The 21,059-nt window shown below is 45.0% G+C and overlaps 1 protein-coding gene across 1 annotated transcript in view; it reads left to right on the top strand.

Moving 5' to 3' along the window:
* Positions 1–21,059, top strand: part of LOC106575984 (proton myo-inositol cotransporter) — a 76,537-nt gene that overhangs the window by 17,158 nt on the left and 38,320 nt on the right. The window contains exon 3 of the mRNA XM_014152761.3: positions 2,853–3,061. Coding sequence (XP_014008236.3) covers positions 2,853–3,061 — 209 coding nt within the window. The remainder of the gene's footprint in view (positions 1–2,852; positions 3,062–21,059) is intronic.

Here is a 21,059-nt window from a genome sequence, read left to right as displayed (position 1 = left end):
TACAATTCCATGTTTCACAATACACATAATAATGAGGAAGGTACAAGGGCATGAAGTAATGATAAACAGAGCATATCCCATGTGCTGCAAAAATATACTGCTCAAAAAAATAAAGGGAACACTTAAACAACACATCCTAGATCTGAATGAAAGAAATAATCTTATTAAAAACTTTTTTCTTTACATAGTTGAATGTGCTGACAACAAAATCACACAAAAATAATCAATGGAAATTCAATTTATCAACCCATGGAGGTCTGGATTTGGAGTCACACTCAAAATTAAAGTGGAAAACCACACTACAGGCTGATCCAACTTTGATGTAATGTCCTTAAAACAAGTCAAAATGAGGCTCAGTAGTGTGTGTGGCCTCCAAGTGCCTGTATGACCTCCCTACAACGCCTGGGCATGCTCCTGATGAGGTGGCGGATGGTCTCCTGAGGGATCTCCTCCCAGACCTGGACTAAAGCATCCGCCAACTCCTGGACAGTCTGTGGTGCAACGTGGCGTTGGTGGATGGAGCGAGACATGATGTCCCAGATGTGCTCAATTGGATTCAGGTCTGGAGAACGGGCGGGCCAGTCCATAGCATCAATGCCTTCCTCTTGCAGGAACTGCTGACACACTCCAGCCACATGAGGTCTAGCATTGTCTTGCATTAGGAGGAACCCAGGGCCAACCGCACCAGCATATGGTCTCACAAGGGGTCTGAGGATCTCATCTCGGTACCTAATGGCAGTCAGGCTACCTCTGGCGAGCACATGGAGGGCTGTGCAGCCCCCCAAAGAAATGCCACCCCACACCATGACTGACCCACCGCCAAACCGGTCATGCTGGAGGATGTTGCAGGCAGCAGAACGTTCTTCACAGCGTCTCCAGACTGTCACGTCTGTCACATGTGCTCAGTGTGAACCTGCTTTCATCTGTGAAGAGCACAGGGCGCCAGTGGCGAATTTGCCAAACGTCCTGCACGGTGTTGGGCTGTAAGCACAACCCCCACCTGTGGATGTCGGGCCCTCATACCACCCTCATGGAGTCTGTTTCTGACCGTTTGAGCAGACACATGCACATTTGTGGCCCGCTGGAGGTCATTTTGCAGTGCTCCTCCTGCTCCTCCTTGCACAAAGGCGGAGGTAGCGGTCCTGCTGCTGGGTTGTTGCCCTCCTACGACCTCCTCCACGTCTCCTGATGTACTGGCCTGTCTCCTGGTAGCGCCTCCATGCTCTGGACACTACGCTGACAGACACAGCAAACCTTCTTGCCACAGCTCGCATTGATGTGCCATCCTGGATGAGCTGCACTACCTGAGCCACTTGTGTGGGTTGTAGACTCCGTCTCATGCTACCACTAGAGTGAAAGCACCGCCAGCATTCAAAAGTGACCAAAACATCAGCCAGGAAGCATAGGAACTGAGAAGTGGTCTGTGGTCCCCACCTGCAGAACCACTCCTTTATTGGGGGTGTCTTGCTAATTGCCTATAATTTCCACCTGTTGTCTATTCCATTTGCACAACAGCATGTGAAATGTATTGTCAATCAGTGTTGGTTCCTAAGTGGACAGTTTGATTTCACAGAAGTGTGATTGACTTGGAGTTACATTGTGTTGTTTAAGTGTTCCCTTTATTTTTTTTAGCAGTGTATATATGTTCTAGTAGCCTACCTGGTTATATTTTGAGAAAACCATCACAGAAATACAAAACAAGGCTTGTGAATTTCTGCAGGTGCTCCTCACCAATTGCAACTTGAAGTCAGAACCAAAGCATTGTGAGAAAGAGAAAGAGTTTGGGCTAGTATCTAATTACCTCATCAGGATAATAATTCCTTGGACCATGTTAATCATGTTCAGCATCGTGTAGGAGAAGTGGCATTTCGATAGCATCCACTTCATCAGCAATAACAAAGATGAATGCCATATCTGCCATTGTTAAGTTTCCTAGAAACAGCAGAAGTTGTACCTTCTTCGACTTAATAATTATCATAAAAAACAAACGTCATTACCATCACAATAAACTTAAAAGTGGGCAACAGTCATAATATAATTGGCTTATGAGCCAATGTGTATTATTTAACATTTTAAAATAGTCCTCACTTATAGGAATGGGTAATTGTTTAAAAGTTGCTAGCTATCCCATAAAGCCATCACCGAAAATACATTTTCATCTTCAGTTGTTTGGTAACTACCTGTTTTTTGACAACGTTTGGAACATTTTAAAGAATGCGGCGTCCGTCTCGCAACAGAGCCTTCAACTGCAAGGGGGCATTGCCATTCCACTCCGTTGTGGACCTTCCCATTGAAGTGCATGACATCCGGTGCAACGTAATGGAGTGTTTATGGGTAATGTGAACGAGGCTTAAGTAGACCACAGATGTGAATGCTGGAACATTGCTACATTGTGGGAGGCAACCCATCAGTGTTCCCTGCTATGCTCCAGCTCATGGCGTTTCTCCTCTCTCACCCTCTCAGATGAACAGCTAATTTATCTCTATGTCTCTCCACTCTCTCTCTCTTCCTCCCTTTTTCCATCCCTCACCTCCACCACGTCTCCCCCCTCTCCCTATCTTCTCCCCCTCTCCAGGTATACTTTATGTTGGGTCTATTGGTGGTTCCTGCTGTGCTGCAGTTCATGGAGTTTCTCCTCTCAAAGATGAAACAACTAATATATTCAATTCTTTCTATCCCTCGTTACCCCCTTCCTGCCAGTGGTCCCTGCTGTACTCAGGTTCATGGGGTTCCTCATTTTGCAAGAGAGTCACTCTCACAGATGAAACAACTAATATATTGCTCTCTCCATCTCTCTATCTCTCTCTCCCCCTCACCGCCCCCCTCTCTCCCCCTCTTCTCCTCTTCTCCAGGTATATGTTGGGTCTGTCGGTGGTCCCTGCGGTGCTCCAGTTCGTGGGGTTTCTGTTCCTGCCAGAGAGCCCCCGCTGGCTGATCCAGAAAGGCCTTACCCAGAAGGCCCGGCGCGTGCTCAGCCAGATTAGAGGCAATCAGAACATTGACGAGGAGTACGACAGCATCAAGAACAGCATCGAGGAGGAGGAGAAAGACTGCGGAGGAGGTGAGAGGGGAGCAGGAGGCTCAGGAGAAAGACACACATAAATGAATGAATGCATCAACGAACACGCACACACAAACAAACTTGCATACACACACACCGGGAGAGCAGTGGTCCATGTGCCCACTGTCTGTCTCTCTCTCTCTCTATGCTCTCTGCGCTCAGTCGAGAAAGCTTTATCAGCTGTTATATAATCTCGGTGTTACACTCCCATGATGTGGGACAAAACAGTTAGCCTCTTCTGAGAACATTGACCTCTTCTGAGAATCACAAAACAGCACTAAAAGTCAGTCTGTCAGAGCCAGGCGACTCAGATTAGACTAAATCGCCTGGAGAAACCAAGGACATTGAAGATATTTTTCTATGTTTTTCTATGAACATTTTCTGAAAGAAGCTTAATTATGGTAGTCACTGTGTCTCCATTGAGGGTCAGTGCTAAAGTGAATGTATATGTGTGAGTGTATGGAAATATATGGGTCAAGGCATGGTCATAGACCTAAGCACTGACTCAAACTCAATGAAACCACCATACATGATAAACTGCATATATCCACTTTTTGACATGAATATCTGATGTACACATATATTGAAAGTAGCCTACATGGACAACCAATGGTTAGATGAATGAGAGTTTTGTACTGCATTATCAAGTAAATGGCATTGTATACAGTAAGGTCAGTCCAGCCTTCAGCACATGTAATAACTCTTATTAGTCCAATGACACCAAGCCAACTCCTGAAAAGAAAAGAGAGGGAAAATAAAGGAGAGGAGAGGTAAACAGGCATCATTCCTTTGTTCTGTAATTAACCCTTCCTGACAGTCCTGCAGAAAACACTAACCTGTAATTGAGTACCTCACGCTGGGATTGGTCCATAATGGGGAGCCTTAGCCAATCAGAGTGCTAGAGTGTACCCCCCTGGCAATAAATTGTAACTCTGATCATTGTTGGGTGTTGGGGAGATAGGCTCACACCTGGGAAAACAAGGGCTTCCTTTGCCCCCTTGCTCCCTGACATCTCTGTTTCCATGGTAACCTCATCCCTTTCTCCCTCTTTCGCTCCCTGTCTCCATCACCTCTGATGTGATGATAGTGTGTGTCACTCTAACCACCCAAACACATCCAGGATTAAAGAGCAATAATAATCACAATGACACATACAAAGTGGCAGGGCAACACAATGGCAATAACAACAACATCACAACATAGTCATATCTGTAGCAGTCAATTCTCTCTGGATGAAAGGACAATATATTACAGAGACACAGGGTGACAGAGCAACACAACATCAACAACAACACAACTAACAACACTTGCTGTATCAGTCACTGCTCTCTGATCTGTTTCACTTTGTTATAGTCTATCATATTAAAGCATTGGGCTATCATCTCTGGTGTAGAATATGATAGAAATGCCAGTCATGTATGAATTTCCTGTGATCTTATTACTACTAAGATAATCTTTCATCCAAGATAATCTTTCCTAAAATTATTTTATCTTAATCCTATACGAAGCTTCCAGAAAACTCACCCCATGTTTTTATTCAGGCCTACTGAACTGATTATATCTACATAGATTAACCTCTTTTACCTGGCGTATACGGCTGGGAGCAAGCCTATTGCCAGTCAACATGATAATGTTTTCCTCTTTAAAAGAGTGTTTCATCTCAGTGTTAGTTAGACACCTTGGTAGCCTAATAGGGTGAAGGACCTTCACACACAGCAAGTCAGACACACAGGTAATTAAAGTAACAGAAGAGGCACCGTGCTTCTCAAAGCTGTTTCCTTTGTGATATTGAGCTCTGTGTGACTGTAGGGCAGCCGTGCTTCTAGCTCATAGGCAACTTTGTAGTATTTTAGTTTTTTGTGTTATTAGCCCAGAAATGTTTTGGTGTTATTACAAACATCTGGAAATAACTTTTGGATATCAGAGCGGCGGTAACTCACCAGCATTACCAGCATTACGACCAGGAATACGACTTTCCCAAATCGGATCCTTTGTTCGTACCCCCCAGGGCAACTGAACTGATTGCAGAGGCTGATCCAAATCACCGCCGGCAGAGAAGAGGTATTCAGTGGACTTCTAGTCCGACTCAGGAGGCGCGCACACCACCCACTGCTTCCGAGTATATTACTCGCTAATGTTCAGTCTCTGGATAATAAAGTTGATGAGCTCAGGGCGAGGATTTCCTTCCAGAGAGACATCAGGGATTGTAACATACTCTGTTTCACGGAAACATGGCTCTCTCATTGCGCAGACAGGAATAAATATCTATCCGAGAAGAAGAAGGGTGGGGGTGTATGTTTCATGATAAACTACTCATGGTGTGATTGTGATAGCAAACAGGAACTCAAGTCCTTTTGTCCACCTGACCTAGAATACCTCACAATCAAATGCCGACCATTTTACCTCCAAAGAGAATTCTCTCTGGTTATAGTCACAGCCGTGTTTATTCCCCCTCGAGTCGATACTACGACGGCTACTGCTACTCCAACTTCCGGGATGCCTACAAGGACCTCCCCCTCCCTTCGTCAAATCTGATCATGACTCACTTTGCTCCTCCCTTCCTGTAGGCAGAAACTCAGACAGGAAGTACCTGTGCTAAGGACTATTCAACGCTGGTCCTACCAATCGGAATCCACACTTCAAGATTGTTTTGATCACGTGGACTGGGATATGTTCCGGGTAGCCCCCGAGTATAACATTGACGAATACACTGATACGGTGACTGAGTTTATCAGGAAGTGTATAGGAGATGTTGTTCCCACTGTGACTATTTAAACCTACCCTATCCAGAAACCATGGATAGATGGCAGCATTCGCACAAAACTGAAAACGCGAACCACCGCATTTAACCATGGCAAGGTGACTGGGAATATGACTCAATACAAACAGTGCAGTTATTCTTTGTTAAGGCAATCAAACAGACAAAACATCAATATAGAGACAAAGTGGAGACCCATTCAACGGCTCAGACACGAGATGTACGTGGCAGGGTCTACAAACAATCATATACTACAAAGAGAAAACCAACCACGTCGCGGACACCAACGTTTTGCTTCCGGACAAGCTAAACACCTTATTCGCCCGCTTTGAGGATAACACAGTGCCTTCGACGCGGCCTGCTACCAAGGACTGTGGGTTCTCCTTCTCCGTGGCCGACGTGAGTAAGACATTTAAGCGTGTTAACCCTTGCAAGGCTGCCGGCCCAGACGGCATCCCTAGCCATGTCCTCAGAGCATGCGCAGACCAGCTGGCTGAAGTGTTTATGGACATATTAAATCTCTCCCTATCCCAGTATGCTGTCCTCACATGCTTCAAGATGTCCACCATTGTTCCTGTACCCAAGAAACCAAAGGTAACTGAACTAAATGACTATCGCCCCGTAGCACTCACTTCTGTCATCATGAAGTGCTTTACGAGACTAGTCAAGGATCATATCACCTCTACCTTACCTGACACCCTAGACCCACTTCAATATGTTTACCACCCCAATAGATCCACAGACAATGAAATTGCCATCGCACTGCACACTGCCCTATCCCATCTGTACAAGAGGAATACCTATGTAAGAATGCTGTTCATTGACTATAGCTCAGCATTCAACACCATAGTACCCGCCAAGCTCATCATTAAGCTTGAGGCCCTGGGTCTGAACCTCGCCCTGTGCAATTGGGTCCTGGACTTCCTGACGGGCCTCCCCCAGTTGGTGAAGATAGGAAACAACACCTCCACTTCGCTAATCCTCAACACTGGGGCCCCACAAGGGTGCGTGCTCAGACCTCTCCTGTACTCTCTGTTCACCCATGACTGCATAGCCACGCACACCTCCAACTCAATCATCAAGTTGGCAGACAAAAGTAGTAGGCCTGATTACCAACAATGACAAGACAGCCTACAGGGAAGAGGTGAGGGTCCTGGGAGTGTGGAGCCAGGAAAATAACCTCTCACTCAACGTCAACAAAACAAAGGAGCTGATCGTGGACTTCAAGAAACAGCAGAGGGGGCCCCCCACCCCATCCACATCGACAGGACCGCAGTGGAGAAGGTGGAACGCTTCAAGTTCCTCGGAATACACATCACTGACAAATTGAAATGGTCCACCCACACAGACAGTGTGTGTCTGACTCAGGAGGCTGAACATTTTTGGTTTGGCACCTAAAACCATCACAAACTTTTACATATTCGCAATTGAGAGTATCCTGTCGGGCTGTATCACCGCCTGGTACGGCAACTGCACCGCCCGCAACCGCAGGGTTCTCCAGAGGGTGATGCGGTCTGCCCAACGCATCACCGGGGGCAAACTACCTGCCCTCCAGGACACCTTCAGCACCCGATGTCACAGGAAGGCCAAAAAGATCCTCAACGATAACAACCACCTGAGCCACTGCCTGTTCACCCCGCTATCATCCAAAAGCCGAGGTCAGTACAGGTGCATCAAAGCTGGGACCGAGAGACTGAAAAACAGCTTCTATCTCAAAGCCATCAGACTGTTAGATAGCCATCACTAGCACATTAGAGGCTGCTGCCCTATATACATAGACTTGAAACCACTGGCCACTTTAATAATGGAACACTAGTCACTTTAACAATGTTTACATATTTTTGCATTACTCATCTCATATCTATATACTGTATTCTATGTTCTACTGTATCTTAGTCTATGCATTACTCAACTCATATCTATATACTGTATTCTATGTTCTACTGTATCTTAGTCTATGCATTACTCCTCTCATATCTATATACACTATTCTATGTTTTACTGTATCTTAGTCTATGCATTACTCATCTCATATCTATATACTGTATTCTGTTCTACTGTATCTTAGTCTATGCATTACTCATCTCATATCTATATACTGTATTCTATGTTCTACTGTATCTTAGTCTATGCATTACTCAACTCATTTGTATGTACTGTATTCTATGTTCTACTGTATCTTAGTCTATACATTACTCACCTCATATCTATATACTGTATTCTATGTTCTACTGTATCTTAGTATATGCCGCTCTGACATTGCTCATTCAAATATTTATATATTCTTAATTCCATTCCTTTACTTTAGATGTGCGTGTTTTGTGAAATTGTTATATATTACTGCACTGTTGGAGCTAGAAACACAAGCATTTCACTACACCCACAATAACATCTGCTAAACATGGGTATGTGACCAATAAAATAGGATTTGATTTGAGAACGACAGCCTCTGAGCTACTCACTGACCCTGGATTGTAGGTCTTTTATATTACTGAGTTCCAGACAGGAGAGGATTCAATATATTTTGAAAGATTGATGGGTCTATGGGCTAATTCTGGGAGAAGTGAGTGAAAGCGTGGTTAGCGTGCGTGTATCCACATGTGTGTCTCTCTCTGTGTGTATCCACGTCTCTGTGTGTCTCCATTTGTGTGTGCTGTTTTGATGTGCAGCGGCTGTGTGATCAAGGCTATAGGTTGATTGAGAGAGAGGCAGAGGAGCTGTTAGAGCTCCTGATGATACCAACCACAGGACTGATACTAACACAACACACTAGTCAATGGACTCTGATTACTGTGTTCTTAGAGAGGGAAGAGGGTGGGGTTGAAAGACAGCGAAATAGAAAAAGGGGGGAGAAGAAAGAGAGAGTGATAGACAACTGAGAGAGAAAACTTCTCTCCCTAGCTGGAAGAGAATCTTTAAGAAATAATGAGCTTAAGTGTTTTGACAACCAGCGAAACATGAGTAATTGACATGTGGATGGATGTCCTAAATGTAGCCTGCACTCTTACACGGAACCCAAACCAGCTGCGCGCATGCGTCATCGTGCATAAATGTATTTTGTCCCCCCACACCAAACGTGATCACGACACGCAGGTTAAAATATCAAAACAAACTCTGAACCAATTATTAATTTGGGGACAGGTCGAAAAGCATTAAACATTTATTGCAATTTAGCTAGCTAGCTTGCACTTGCTAGCTAATTTGTCCTATTTAGCTAGCTTGCTGTTGCTAGCTAATTTGTCCTGGGGTATAAACATTGAGTTGTTATTTTACCTGAAATGCACAAGGTCCTCTACTCCGCCAATTAATCCACTCAAAACGGTCAACCGAATCATTGAGTCATCTCTCCTCCTTCCAGGCTTTTTCATCTCTTGACTTTATATTGCGATTGGCAACTGTCATAAATTAGGTGCATTACCGCCACTGACCTCGTTCGTCTTTCAGTCACCCACGAGGGTATAACCAATGAGATGATGGCACGTGGGTATCTGCTTCTATAAACCAATGAGGAGATGGGAGAGGCAGGACTTGCAGTGCGATCTGTGTCACAAATAGAACTGACTTCTATTTTAGCCCTTGGTAACGCAGACACTCGTTGGCGTGCTCGAGCAGTGTGGGTGCAATTATTGAATAATAAAGATTTCAAAATTTATTTTGCCAGCGGTGTAGTCAGCCTGTTAGAAAAAAGGGTCCCAAAAGGGTTCTTCGGTTGTCGCCATATGATAACCCTTTTTGGGTTTATTTAATGTTTTATTTAACTAGGCAAGTTCCATGTAGAACCCTCTATGTAAATGGTTCTACATGGTATCATTACACAAGGTGAGTCCCAGATGCAGACACAGGAGGCAGATGGTTGGAGTCTTATATTTATTAACCCAATAGGGTAAGGCAAGAGAATGGCTGTGGACAGGCAAAAGGGTCAAAACCAGATCAGAGACCAAAAAAGTAACGAAGGGCAGGTAGAAGCAAGGTCAGAGCAGGCAGGAAAGTGGTCCAGTCAGGCAGGGGTCAGAACCGGGAAGACTATCAAAAAGAGAACGGGAAAAACACGCTGGTTGACTTGACTAACATACAAGACAAACTGGCACCGAGAGACAGGAAACACAGGGATAAATACACTGGGGAAAATAAGCGACACCTGGAGGGGGTGGACACAATCACAGGGACAGGTGAAACAGATCAGGGCATGACAGTACCACCCCCCCCCCCCTCTCCTCCGGGCCATAACCCTCCCAGTCAACCAGGTATTGGAAAGCCCTGCCCCGTGATCGAACCTTCAGGAGGCATCTCACCGTATACGCTGGCTGGCCACCAATAACCCGGGGGGAGGGATGGGCCTGGAGACAGAAGACAAATGACTGTGAGACACAGGCTTAATCCTAGACACATGGAAGGTTGGGTGAATACAGAGGGTACAGGGTAATAAGACGGACAGCAGTGGAACTCAGGACCCCGGAGAAGTGAAAAGGACCAATGAAATGAGGGGACAGTTTGCGGGACTCTACCCAAAGGGGCAGATCCCGAGTGGAAAGCCATACCCTCTGCCCAATGCGGTAGCGGGGAGCTGGAGTCCGGCAAAAGACACTTGACGACGATACCTGGAGTTGGTCTTGAGAAAAGCCGCCCTGGCTCTTCTCCAGGTACATCATTTTTACATTTTTTTTTTTTTTAACATTTTAGTCATTTAGCAGACGCTCTTATCCAAAGCGACTTACAGTAGTGAATGCATACATTTCAATTCATACTTCCCCCCCCCCCCATACTGGCCCCCTGTGGGAATCGAACCCAAAACCCTGGCATTGCAAACACCATTGCAAACACAATGCTCTACCAACTGAGCCACAGGGAGGCCTGTGACATCGATAGCGGCGGACAAACATCTGGGCTGAGGGTACGCTGACCTCCTGCTCTTGTTCAGGAGAGAGTAGAGGCTGATACCCCATGGAGCACTCGAAAGGGGAGAGTCCCGTGGCAGCACTCGGAAGAGTGTTCCGGGCATACTCCCCCCAGACCAGTTGACGGCTCCAGTAGTGGGGTTGGTTGAGACCAGGCACCTTAAGGTGGTCTCCAGGTCTTGGTTGGCTCGCTCCGACTGACCGTTAGTATGGGGATGGAATCCAGATGACAGACTGGCTGATGACCCAATAAGGGTGCAGAATGCCTTACAGAACTGAGACGAGAACCCAGATCGGAGACCATGTCTACCAGGAGTCCATGCATCCGGAAGACATGCTGCACCATAAGCTGGGCAGTCTCCTTGGCAGAAGGTAGTTTGGGGAGAGGGATGAAATGACAGTGTTGCCATCAGACGGAGGGAGCCTAGTGACTAAGTCCAGAGATATGAGACCAGGGACGATGAGGAACCTGGTAGTGGCTGCAGGAGGCCGAAAGGAGCTTGCCATGGAGTCTTGTTTTGAGCACACAGCGCATGCGGTGATGAAGGCAGAGACGTCAGGGTCAGCCTGGAGGAATGAGCCCATTCCAGGACCCGGTACCGGAATAGGTTAGGGACAAACAGCCAGTTAGCCGGGCCCCCTTCAGGTCCAGGCTGGGAGCATTGTGCCTCAAGCCAGGTTCTCAATACCCCAATCCACAGTGGTAGCAATGCATGAGGTAGGGAGAATGGTTTCAGAAGTCAAGGGTGTGGCAGAGGAACTGCATAGACGGGAGAGAGCATCAGGCTTCAAATTTTTTAGACCCTGGACTGTAGATGAGGATGGGTGCTGTTGTGAACTGATGCTTCAGGTCCACAAAGGCTTTGTCGACAGTTGGAGGCCATTTGAACGGTACCTTGGGGGAGATGAGTGCCAAGAGGGGGGCCGCCAGGGTGCTGTAATCCCAAATGAAAAGGCGGTAGAAGTTTGCAGAACCAAGAAACCGTTGCAACTGCACCCTGGACGTTAGTTGAGGCCAATTCACCACTGCTTTCACCTTTTCAGGATCCATCTGAACATTGCCCTCAGCAATGACATATCCCAGAAAGGTGATAGAAGAGCCATGGAACTCACTTCTCGGCTTTCATGAACAATTGGTTCTCCAGGAGGCGCAGAAGGACCTGTCTGACATGGAGTAAATGTTCTTAGGCAGATCGGGAAAAAAAACAGGAAGTCGTCCAGGTAGACGAACACAAACCACTTTAGCATGTCCCGAAGCACATCATTGGCTAAATCCTGGAAGACAGCGGGGGCGTTGGTGAGTCCAATAGCATGACCTGCTCCTCATAATGTTCACTGGCTGGCTGTCTTCCACTCATCCCCCTCGTGTATCCAAACCAGGTGGTAGGCATTCTGAAGGTCTAACTTGGAAAACATGGTAGCACCTGGAGAGGTTCAAACGCCGAGGAGAGGATGTGGGTAACGATTAGTGACAGTGATATCATTAAGTCCCCAGTAGTCAATGCACAGGCCTTGTCCTTCTCCACAAAGAAAAACCCTGCGCCTGCAGGGGAGGCAGACAGACAGATGGCCCCAGTGGCCAGAGACTTTTCTATGTACTCCTACATAGCAATGGTCTCTGGTCCGAACAGAGAGTACAACCAACCCTGAGGTGGTGTAGTGCCTGGGAGAAGATCAATGTCACAATCAATTATTTTGGTGCGGGGGAAGGGAAGTAGCACATGCCTTGCTAAACACTTCGAGGAGGTCTAGGTATTCCGTGGGGATAACAGAGACATCCACAGTCTTGATAACCTCCTGAGGAAGACACCTAGAGGAAGGCTGTGCTGCTTGAAGGCAGTGGGAATGGCAAAATGGGCTCCAACCCAGGATGTAGCTTGTGGTCCAGTCAATCACATGATTGTGCTTTTGGAGCCAGGAAAATCCCAAAACAACGGGAACATGGGGAGATGCAATGAGGAGGAACTGTATGGTCTCACTGTGGTTACCAGAAACCCGTAATTGAACGGGCATGGTACTATGAGTGACTTCCCCTATAGAGCAGCCGTCCAGTGCCATAGCATCCACGGGGACAGAGAGAGGCTGAGAGGGAATACCAAGCTCCGCCTTTGGAAACTTCCGGATTCCATAGGAGGTGAACGCATCATATCAGGTGCACGAGTGTGTCCAAGACCAGACCGCCTCTCACGCTTGCTTTTCCTTAGGCGTCCATCAATTTTAATGGTTAAGACGATAAGGGAGTCGAGGTCCACCGGCAGTTCCCGAGCAGCTAGCTCATCCTTACCTCCTCAGATAATCCATGCAGAAAAGTATCGAAAAGAGACTCCGGATTCCAAGCACTCTCGGCGGCCAACATGCGAAAGTCCACCACGTAGTCTGCCACACTATGGGAGTTTTCACTTAAGTCAAGCAGTTTGCTGGCTGCCTTTCTCCCGGATACCGGAGAATCAAAAACTTCTCACCTCTGCCATGAATTCCTCCAAATGACAGACTGTTGGCCACAAACTGCCGTAGCCCAGGAGAGCACCCTTCCCGACATTACTGTAATTATATACGCTATCTTCGATTGGTCTGAAGAAAACGAAGATGGCTGTAGCTCAAAAATAAGCGAGCACTGAGAAAGAAAATGCTGGCAGGTACCAGGATTCCCCGAATATCGCTCTGGAGGAGGTAAGCGGGGTTCACGGGGAGTCGGGATAGGCTGTACAAACACACCACTGATAGGGGAAAATTACTGGGTGATTGGGGATTTTCAGAGGTGACATAGTCTGAGCTAGCTCCCTGATTTGCTCCATAAAGCCTTTAACCCATGGTTGTGGCGTTCCGTCAAGGAACTGAGCCCTTCCAAAAGGCCCTGTAACAACTTCTGATGTCTCCCAATGGTGGCTCCCTGCAGGGAGGCTGCGTGGCAGAGCTGGTCCGAGTCTGCTGGGTCTGTCATGGCCCGTTCGTACTATCATGACACAAGACGAGACCCAGATGCAGACACAGGAGCCAGATGGTTGGAGTCTTACAATATTTATTAATCCAATAGGGTAAGGCAATAGAATGGTGGTGTACACTTTCCAAATGTAATAAAAAGGCACTTTACAAATGTAATAAATGATTAGTGCTATATCTAGTACATACACTCTTAGAAGAAAAAGGTGATATCTAGAACCTAATATGTTTATGTACTGGAATGTACTGGATATAGCACTAATCATTTATTACAAAAGGTACCGAAGGGCAGGCAGATTCAAGGTCAGAGCAGGCAGGATGATCAGGCAGGCGGGAAAGTAGTCCAGAGTCAGGCAGGGGTCAAAACCGGGAAGACTATCAAAAAGAGAATAGCAAAAGGAGTATGGGAAAAACACACTGGTTGACTTGACTAAACATACAAGACAAACTGTCACAGAGAGACAGGAAACACAGGGATAAATACACTGGGGAAAATAAGCAACACCTGGAGGGGGTGGAGACAATCACAGGAACAGGTGAAACAGATCAGGGCGTGACACATGGAACCAAAAAGGGTTTTTCAAAGGGTTCTCCTATGGGGACAGCCAAATAAACATATTAGCTTCTAGATATCACCTTTTTCTTCTAAGAGTGTATGTACTGGATATAGCACTAATCATTTATTACATTTGGAAAGTGCTTTTCATTATACAGAATTATCTCAAAGTGCATAAAATAACCCCCCACATATTGTTTTTAATACAACTGACACAAAGAACACAGCTGACACTACAAGGGACAAGGACACCAAGGAGCACAGCTATCAACAGGAAGCCTTCCTAAAGTGAAATGTCTTTAGGCCCATTTTAAAGGAGCCCTGAGTCTATGGTGCCTTCAGGTGGTCCGGGAGGGCATTCCAGAGGCTGGGGGTGGTCGAGCTGAAAGCCCAATCCCCCAAGGAGCGGTGCTTGGTCCTGGGGTCGTGGAGGAGCAGGCTATATCGCTTGACCTGAGTGGGGTTACGGAGGGAGAGCAGTTCTTTGAGATAAGAAGGGGCATTTCCATGACTTTCCATACACTGGAAAGTCAGCAGGAGGATTTTCAATTCAATCTGGAATGAGATGGGAAGTCAGTGCAGAGATGCCAGGATGGGGGTGATGTGATTATTTTAAATGTAACCTTTATTTAACTAGCCAAGTCAGTTAAGAACAAATTCTTATTTACAATGACGGCCTACCCTGGCCAAACCCGGACGACGCTGGGCCAATCGTGCACCGCCCTATGGGACTCCCAATCACGGCCCGATGTGATACAGCCTGGATTTGAGCTAGGGACTGTAGTGAGGCCTCTTGCACTGAGGTCCAGTGCCTTAGACCACTGCGCCACTCGGGAGCCCAATGTGATGGTGTTTCTGCACTCTCATCAGGATCCTGGCAGCCCTGTTCTGGATGTATTGGAGCTTCTGGAGACTCCTGCCAGGGATGCCGATGAAGAGTGCATTGCAGTAGTACAGCATTGAGGAGATAAGGCATGGATGAGATTCTCTGCATCAGACTGACTCAGGGTAGGATGGAGTTTGGCAATGTTCTTGAGGTGATAGAATGACGCTTTACACAGTTGTTTGATGTAGCTGTCAAAGGTAAGAGGGGAATCAAGTTTCACCACCCAAATTGGAAACTGAGTGGGAGAGAGCGATGTTCTGTCCTGCGATACTGTATAGATGTTACAGCTGTCAAAGGCTTTGTCTTTCAACTATATAATTAACGTATCTTCAACGGGTTCCTTGACAGGCTCTGAGATAGCTTACTGCCTCAGAAATTATTGGCACAGACCATTTTTTTGCCAGTACAATTTAAACCTGATTTTTCAGCCATGAAGAAAATTATTTATCCTGTGCTTACCATCCACGGCAATTTCCCCACCGCACAATCTCCCCATTTTATTCACAATTGCCATTTTGATCTCAATGGCTGCTGTGCTTTCAGGTAATTGAATGATGCAGTATGTCATTCATAATGAGTACAAGGTATGCTACTATATTTGTTATCTGCTCGCTGTACAAATTTACAATGTTTTATGCAATATTCCTCCCTCTCTCTCTCTCTCTCTCTCTCTCTCTCTCTCTCTCTCTCTCTCTCTCTCTCTCTCTCTCTCTCTCTCTCTCTCTCTCTCTCTCTCTCTCTCTCTTTCTTTCTCTCTTTCTCATTCTCTTTTTCTCGCTCACTGATATGTGGGCAGAAGAAGCAGATGAGAAGTTAGAGGAGATATTACACAGATAGACATTAATCCAGGAGATAGAGAGTGTAGCACAAGTCATGCCTCTTCTCCTGCTCCTCTTCTGATTAATTCATCATTTACCATTTTAACATTTTATGGAATCTGTTGGTTGGTGCCTTAGATCTGACTAAATCATGTATCTGTTGGAACTTCGTTTATGGGGAAATGATGGGAATATACATTATATTTAGATTTGCATAATGAGAAATTAAGGAATACAAAGAAGCACCTACGATAATTTGGACTTTTATGAAATGTAGACGTTCAAATAGATTCCTTCAGTTATTAGTGCCTGAAGATGGGATACATCTAAAATGGTACCCTATATAGCCTAATAGGACTCTGGTGTTGTGAATAGAGTGCCATTTGGTACACAGACGTTTACTCATTCACCCGTTGTATAGTCTTATTATTCTGTCATTTGGATTCAGTATGAGACGTGTCGTGGTGTGTAAACAGTCAAATGACACCCATGTTCATTTCCTAGCTTTGTTTTCTGTAGACACGAGGAGATTTGCATTGTTATTTGAAGTAAGGGATAATTTAATATTAACATGCTAGCAGCGTTATCTTCTAATTCAGTTCAGCTAATCGAGTTTTGAATTAATATTCCTTTTCTTCCACTCTCATTTATTCCGTTTTATGTTCAAGCCCAAGGGAAACAATTTAGAAACAAACTGAATTAGTTTATCTTGCTGAATATGTTTTCAATGATTTTACCCGTAAATATATTTGACCCGTGGGTACAACATTTTCACAAACATCAACTATTACCTACTTTATAATATTAGATGAGCTGGTATTGTACAGAGAGGGCCATTAAATTCAACAAAGATCCCAATGAAGTCATGTAATGATGTAAAGGAAGCATTAGAGGAGAATGGAAGGCTATGAAAGGCTAGAGGACTGCTATTACAGATGATTTCTGTCAAAGCAGATGAAAGCATGCTAGGTAAAGCCCCGCCTTATCTCAGCTCACTGGTCACCATAGCAGCACCCACCCGTAGCACGCCTCAGCAGGCATATTTCACTGGTCATCCCCAAAGCCAACCTCTCCTTTGGCCGCCTTTCCTTCCAGTTTTCTGCTGCCAATGACTGTTATTATTTTTTTTGCTCCTTTGCACAGTATCTCTACTTGCACATTCATCTTCTGCACGTCTATCACCCCAGTGTTAATGCTAAATTGTAATTATTTTGCCACTATGGCCCATTTATTGCCTTACCTCCCTAATCTTACTACATTTGCACACACTGTATATAGATTTTTCTATTGTGTTATTGACTGTACGTTTGTTTATCCCATGTGTAACTCTGTGTTGTTTGTGTTGCACTGTTTTGCTTTATCTTGGCCAGGTCGCAATTGTAAATGAGAACTTGTTCTCAACTGGCCTACCTGGTTGAATACAGGTGAAATAAAAACATTATTTAAAAAAAGCATAATGAGTGAGGACAGAGCTATAGTCTCACTCTCCACCAGTCTGATACTGGCCCTCTTATAAGCTCTCTTCCCCTCTGTTATTTGAGTTCTGTGAAGTCTGAGGTCTCTGAAGCACAGGAACACAACCCTGTACATTTGTATTAGTCATATCCCATAGCTCAGGTTTGCAGGCGGATTGGAAAAGATTTTTGCATTGATTCACCCAATTAAAGTACTTAACATATATTACGTCCTTAACAGTACAAAGAACCCAATGAGCCATAATAATAGCCAACCAAGAACAACCTACGCACAAACTTCTCGGTATTCAAATGGCTCCTAATAGACACAGGTTATTAGCTCTTCAATGATCTCAGCACACTTACATCACAATGTTCATTATTGCTAAGTCACAAGAGAACATTGTGTGAGAAGTAATATCCATCAGAGTTGTAAATGATATTGAAAAAAGCAACAATGTTCTCCTCTCTCTCTCTCTCTCTCTCTCTCTCTCTCTCTCTCTCTCTCTCTCTCTCTCTCTCAATCCCCTGCCATTTGTATCACATTTACAGAGCCATTTTTAGAGATTCAGGAGTTAGTTGTTAGGGGCTGTATCCCCACCCTGGCAGAGCTCTCTCTCTACCATTTGCATTGGGGCATGTGTTAGTCTGGGAACCATGAATCTCAATGAGTGATTACATTTTTTTCCAGACGAACCACATAATGGGCCCAGATATTACCCTCTACCTCTAGACTCCCAGCTCCTAGCCAGAGCAACAACTTAGGGGGCTGAGATGATTGGTTGAAACTGGAAGTGTGTGTGTGTGTGTGTGTGTGTGTGTGTGTGTGTGTGTGTGTGTGTGTGTGTGTGTGTGTGTGTGTGTGTGTGTGTGTGTGTGTGTGTGTGTGTGTGGTGTGTCTGTGTGTGTCTGTGTGTGTGTGTGTGTGTGTGTGTGTGTGTGTGTGTGTGTCTGTGTGTGTGTGTGTGTGTGTGTGTCTGTGTGTGTGTGAGCTGCTCATGTGTTTTTGGAACAGTTCACATGTGATCACGTGATCATGTAGTTTTTCCGTAAGGGTTCATATCGGGACGGAACTCTATGACGTTCTATAGTTAGTGTTTGTCACGTGTATGTGTACATGCATGTGAGTGAGGGTGGTGAGTGACGTATGTACTGTACAGTATGTTAGTCATTTCCTCCTGTCATATTGAAGGTAAACCACAGATGAGCTATAGCCCTCTGTGATATCCCAGGTGTCTGAGAACAGCTGTGAGAGCTTTCAAGAGTGCTTCTGCACCCAATCCTCATCCTACGGTACACACACACACACACACACACACACACACACACACACACACACACACACACACACACACACACACACACACACACACACACACACACACACACACACACACACACGGTACATTCTTCCCACTGGGAGCTCAACACACTGTAGTTCACAGTGATAAAGTATTTACACTCATTGACTGTAAATGTGGCACAGGAGCTGGACCAAAAAAGAACAGCTTTCAGCCAAATGTAGCCAACTCTATGGTCTTCCATCTATGAGACATGAAAGGGACTGAAATTTTACTGACGCTACAATTTTCCCTGCTCACTTCTCTCTGTCTAGCTGTCTCTCTCTCTCTCTCTCGCCCTCTCTCTCTCTCTCTCTCTCTCTCTCTCTTTCTTTCTCTTTCTTATCTCCTCTCAGAAGTAACGTTCCTATTCTAAATGGCTCAGCCTAACATAAGTTATTAAACATGTACCCAGACATAGCCCCATGTCTGCTTTGATTGAGTGTATCAATTTGATTATTGATTTTTGTCCTGTTTTTGTGGAGAAAATGCTTTGTTTTTTGTCTTCTGAAAGCACCATCGAATCCCTTCTTTTAAAGGGTCCCAGGTGACTTTGTAGCAGACATTTTTTAGCAAGGTTTCAGAATCCTATCCAAAGAGATTCTATTGTTGTGGTGGTATACAAGCCTTTTTGTCAGGTTTCAAGATTCTTCTTAATGAATAATGGGACTCAATCATGAGGAAAAAAAGCTCTGATGGAAAGGCAATGTTTTTGTGTTCACCAGCAAGGACAGAGGCATCACATTTAAAAGAGAGATGGAGGCAGTAGTTAGAAACAGGTAGGATTAGTATTCCTGCAACATTATTTTGTTGAAATATAATTGAATCTCTGAGAAATTAAGCTGCTTGATTGTACCCAAATTGGCCATTAGAATTTTTTGGATTCATATAATATTTTATAAATATATTACCCAACATCTGATTTGGACCATAGTCCTTTCTAATAATAATTAAGACATAAGCAATCCCCAAAACATTGAAAAAGTCTCCCATGGACCCACCAGTCCCCACACCATCCACCCAAATGGACAGTATACAATATCAGTTCTCTATGTCTGAGAGGTAGTATGAAGCTGTGGCTTGGAGTATTGTTTCTTCATATGCATTCCCTATTAATCTGGTGATGGTTATTTTCCTCTGTTCAGAGAAATTAGAATTGAAGTGCTTGCAGTAAAGTGCTTGCATTATTTCCCATAAACAGTGTGATAGTACCAGGTGCCGCCGTTTCTGCTATACTTCCCTACATTGATGCTTTCAACTCTAATGTTATCAAACACACACTGAGCTCTGGTCAGCCTGATTCTCTGGAGGTGGTTGGGGTGGTGAGAGAGGAGAGAGCGAGAGAATGGATTTTTTATAATGTGAGGAAGACATACTGTAGAAGGTTGGGGGGTTGTGAGGCTCTTTTTTGACACAGAAACTGAGAGAGAGAGTTTGTGTATGTGTATGCGTGTGCATGAGTGTGTGCAGCAGAGTCAGTTGGCACTTATCTTAGTCAGTAGTATTACCTGTTAGTCTTTTGTTGTTTAGCTACATAACTACTCACCATTAGATGCATCCATTGCCAAAGATTCCTGCTTTACTTTAAACTAATGATCGGATGGATGATAAAGTGAGAGAGGAGTGAGAGAGGACATAGAGAGAAAGAGACAGATAAGCGAGGGAGAGAGAGATAGAGAACAAAAGCAAAAGAGAACAAGAGAAAGAGAGAGAGAAAAAGAGAGAGAGCAATAGGAGAGCTAAAGAGAGGATAGAGTAAGAGAAAGAGCGAGAGGGAGCTAGAGAGAGAGACAGAAACATATTGTGAGAGAGAAAGATAACGAAATAAAGAGAGAGAGACCGATAGGAGAGAGTGAGAGAGCAGAAGAGAGAAATGGAGATGAGGGATGGCAAGCATAGAGAGAGAGCGAGAGAGGAGAGAGAAAGAGAGGTAGAGAGGGAGCAAAGGAGATCAAAACCTTCAACACTTCCAGTCGCCTGCAGGTTTTAGCTGCTTATTAATTTTGAATAAGGCTGCTAGTGCAAAGGCCTAGATGTGATCTATGCACATGGAGAAGAGAGAAGGCAGTCTGCTAAACTCAGTGCGTATTTTGGGCCTCTGTAATTTGAATGTGTAAATATGTGATCGTTATTTGCTATACTGTAGGTGCAAAACTGTATACACAGACAAAGACACTGCCTTTACATATTTCTATAGTGTCAGATTGTTCGAGCTGTCTTCAAATACACATTGTAGAACTCCTCTTAGATGTTTAGTATGGTGAGTCTTTGCATTGTACTTCCTGTTTAGGTTTGTGTATCTCTCCCCATATCAATCATTTTCTGTGTGTGTGTGTGTGTGTGTGTGTGTG

The sequence above is a fragment of the Salmo salar genome, chromosome 17 (assembly GCF_965601325.2).
Source record: "Salmo salar chromosome 17, fSalSal1, whole genome shotgun sequence".
Classification (NCBI taxonomy): Eukaryota; Metazoa; Chordata; class Actinopteri; order Salmoniformes; family Salmonidae; genus Salmo; species Salmo salar.
Note: the sequence above shows the minus strand (reverse complement) of the source record. Positions and strands in the feature narration are given on the sequence as shown.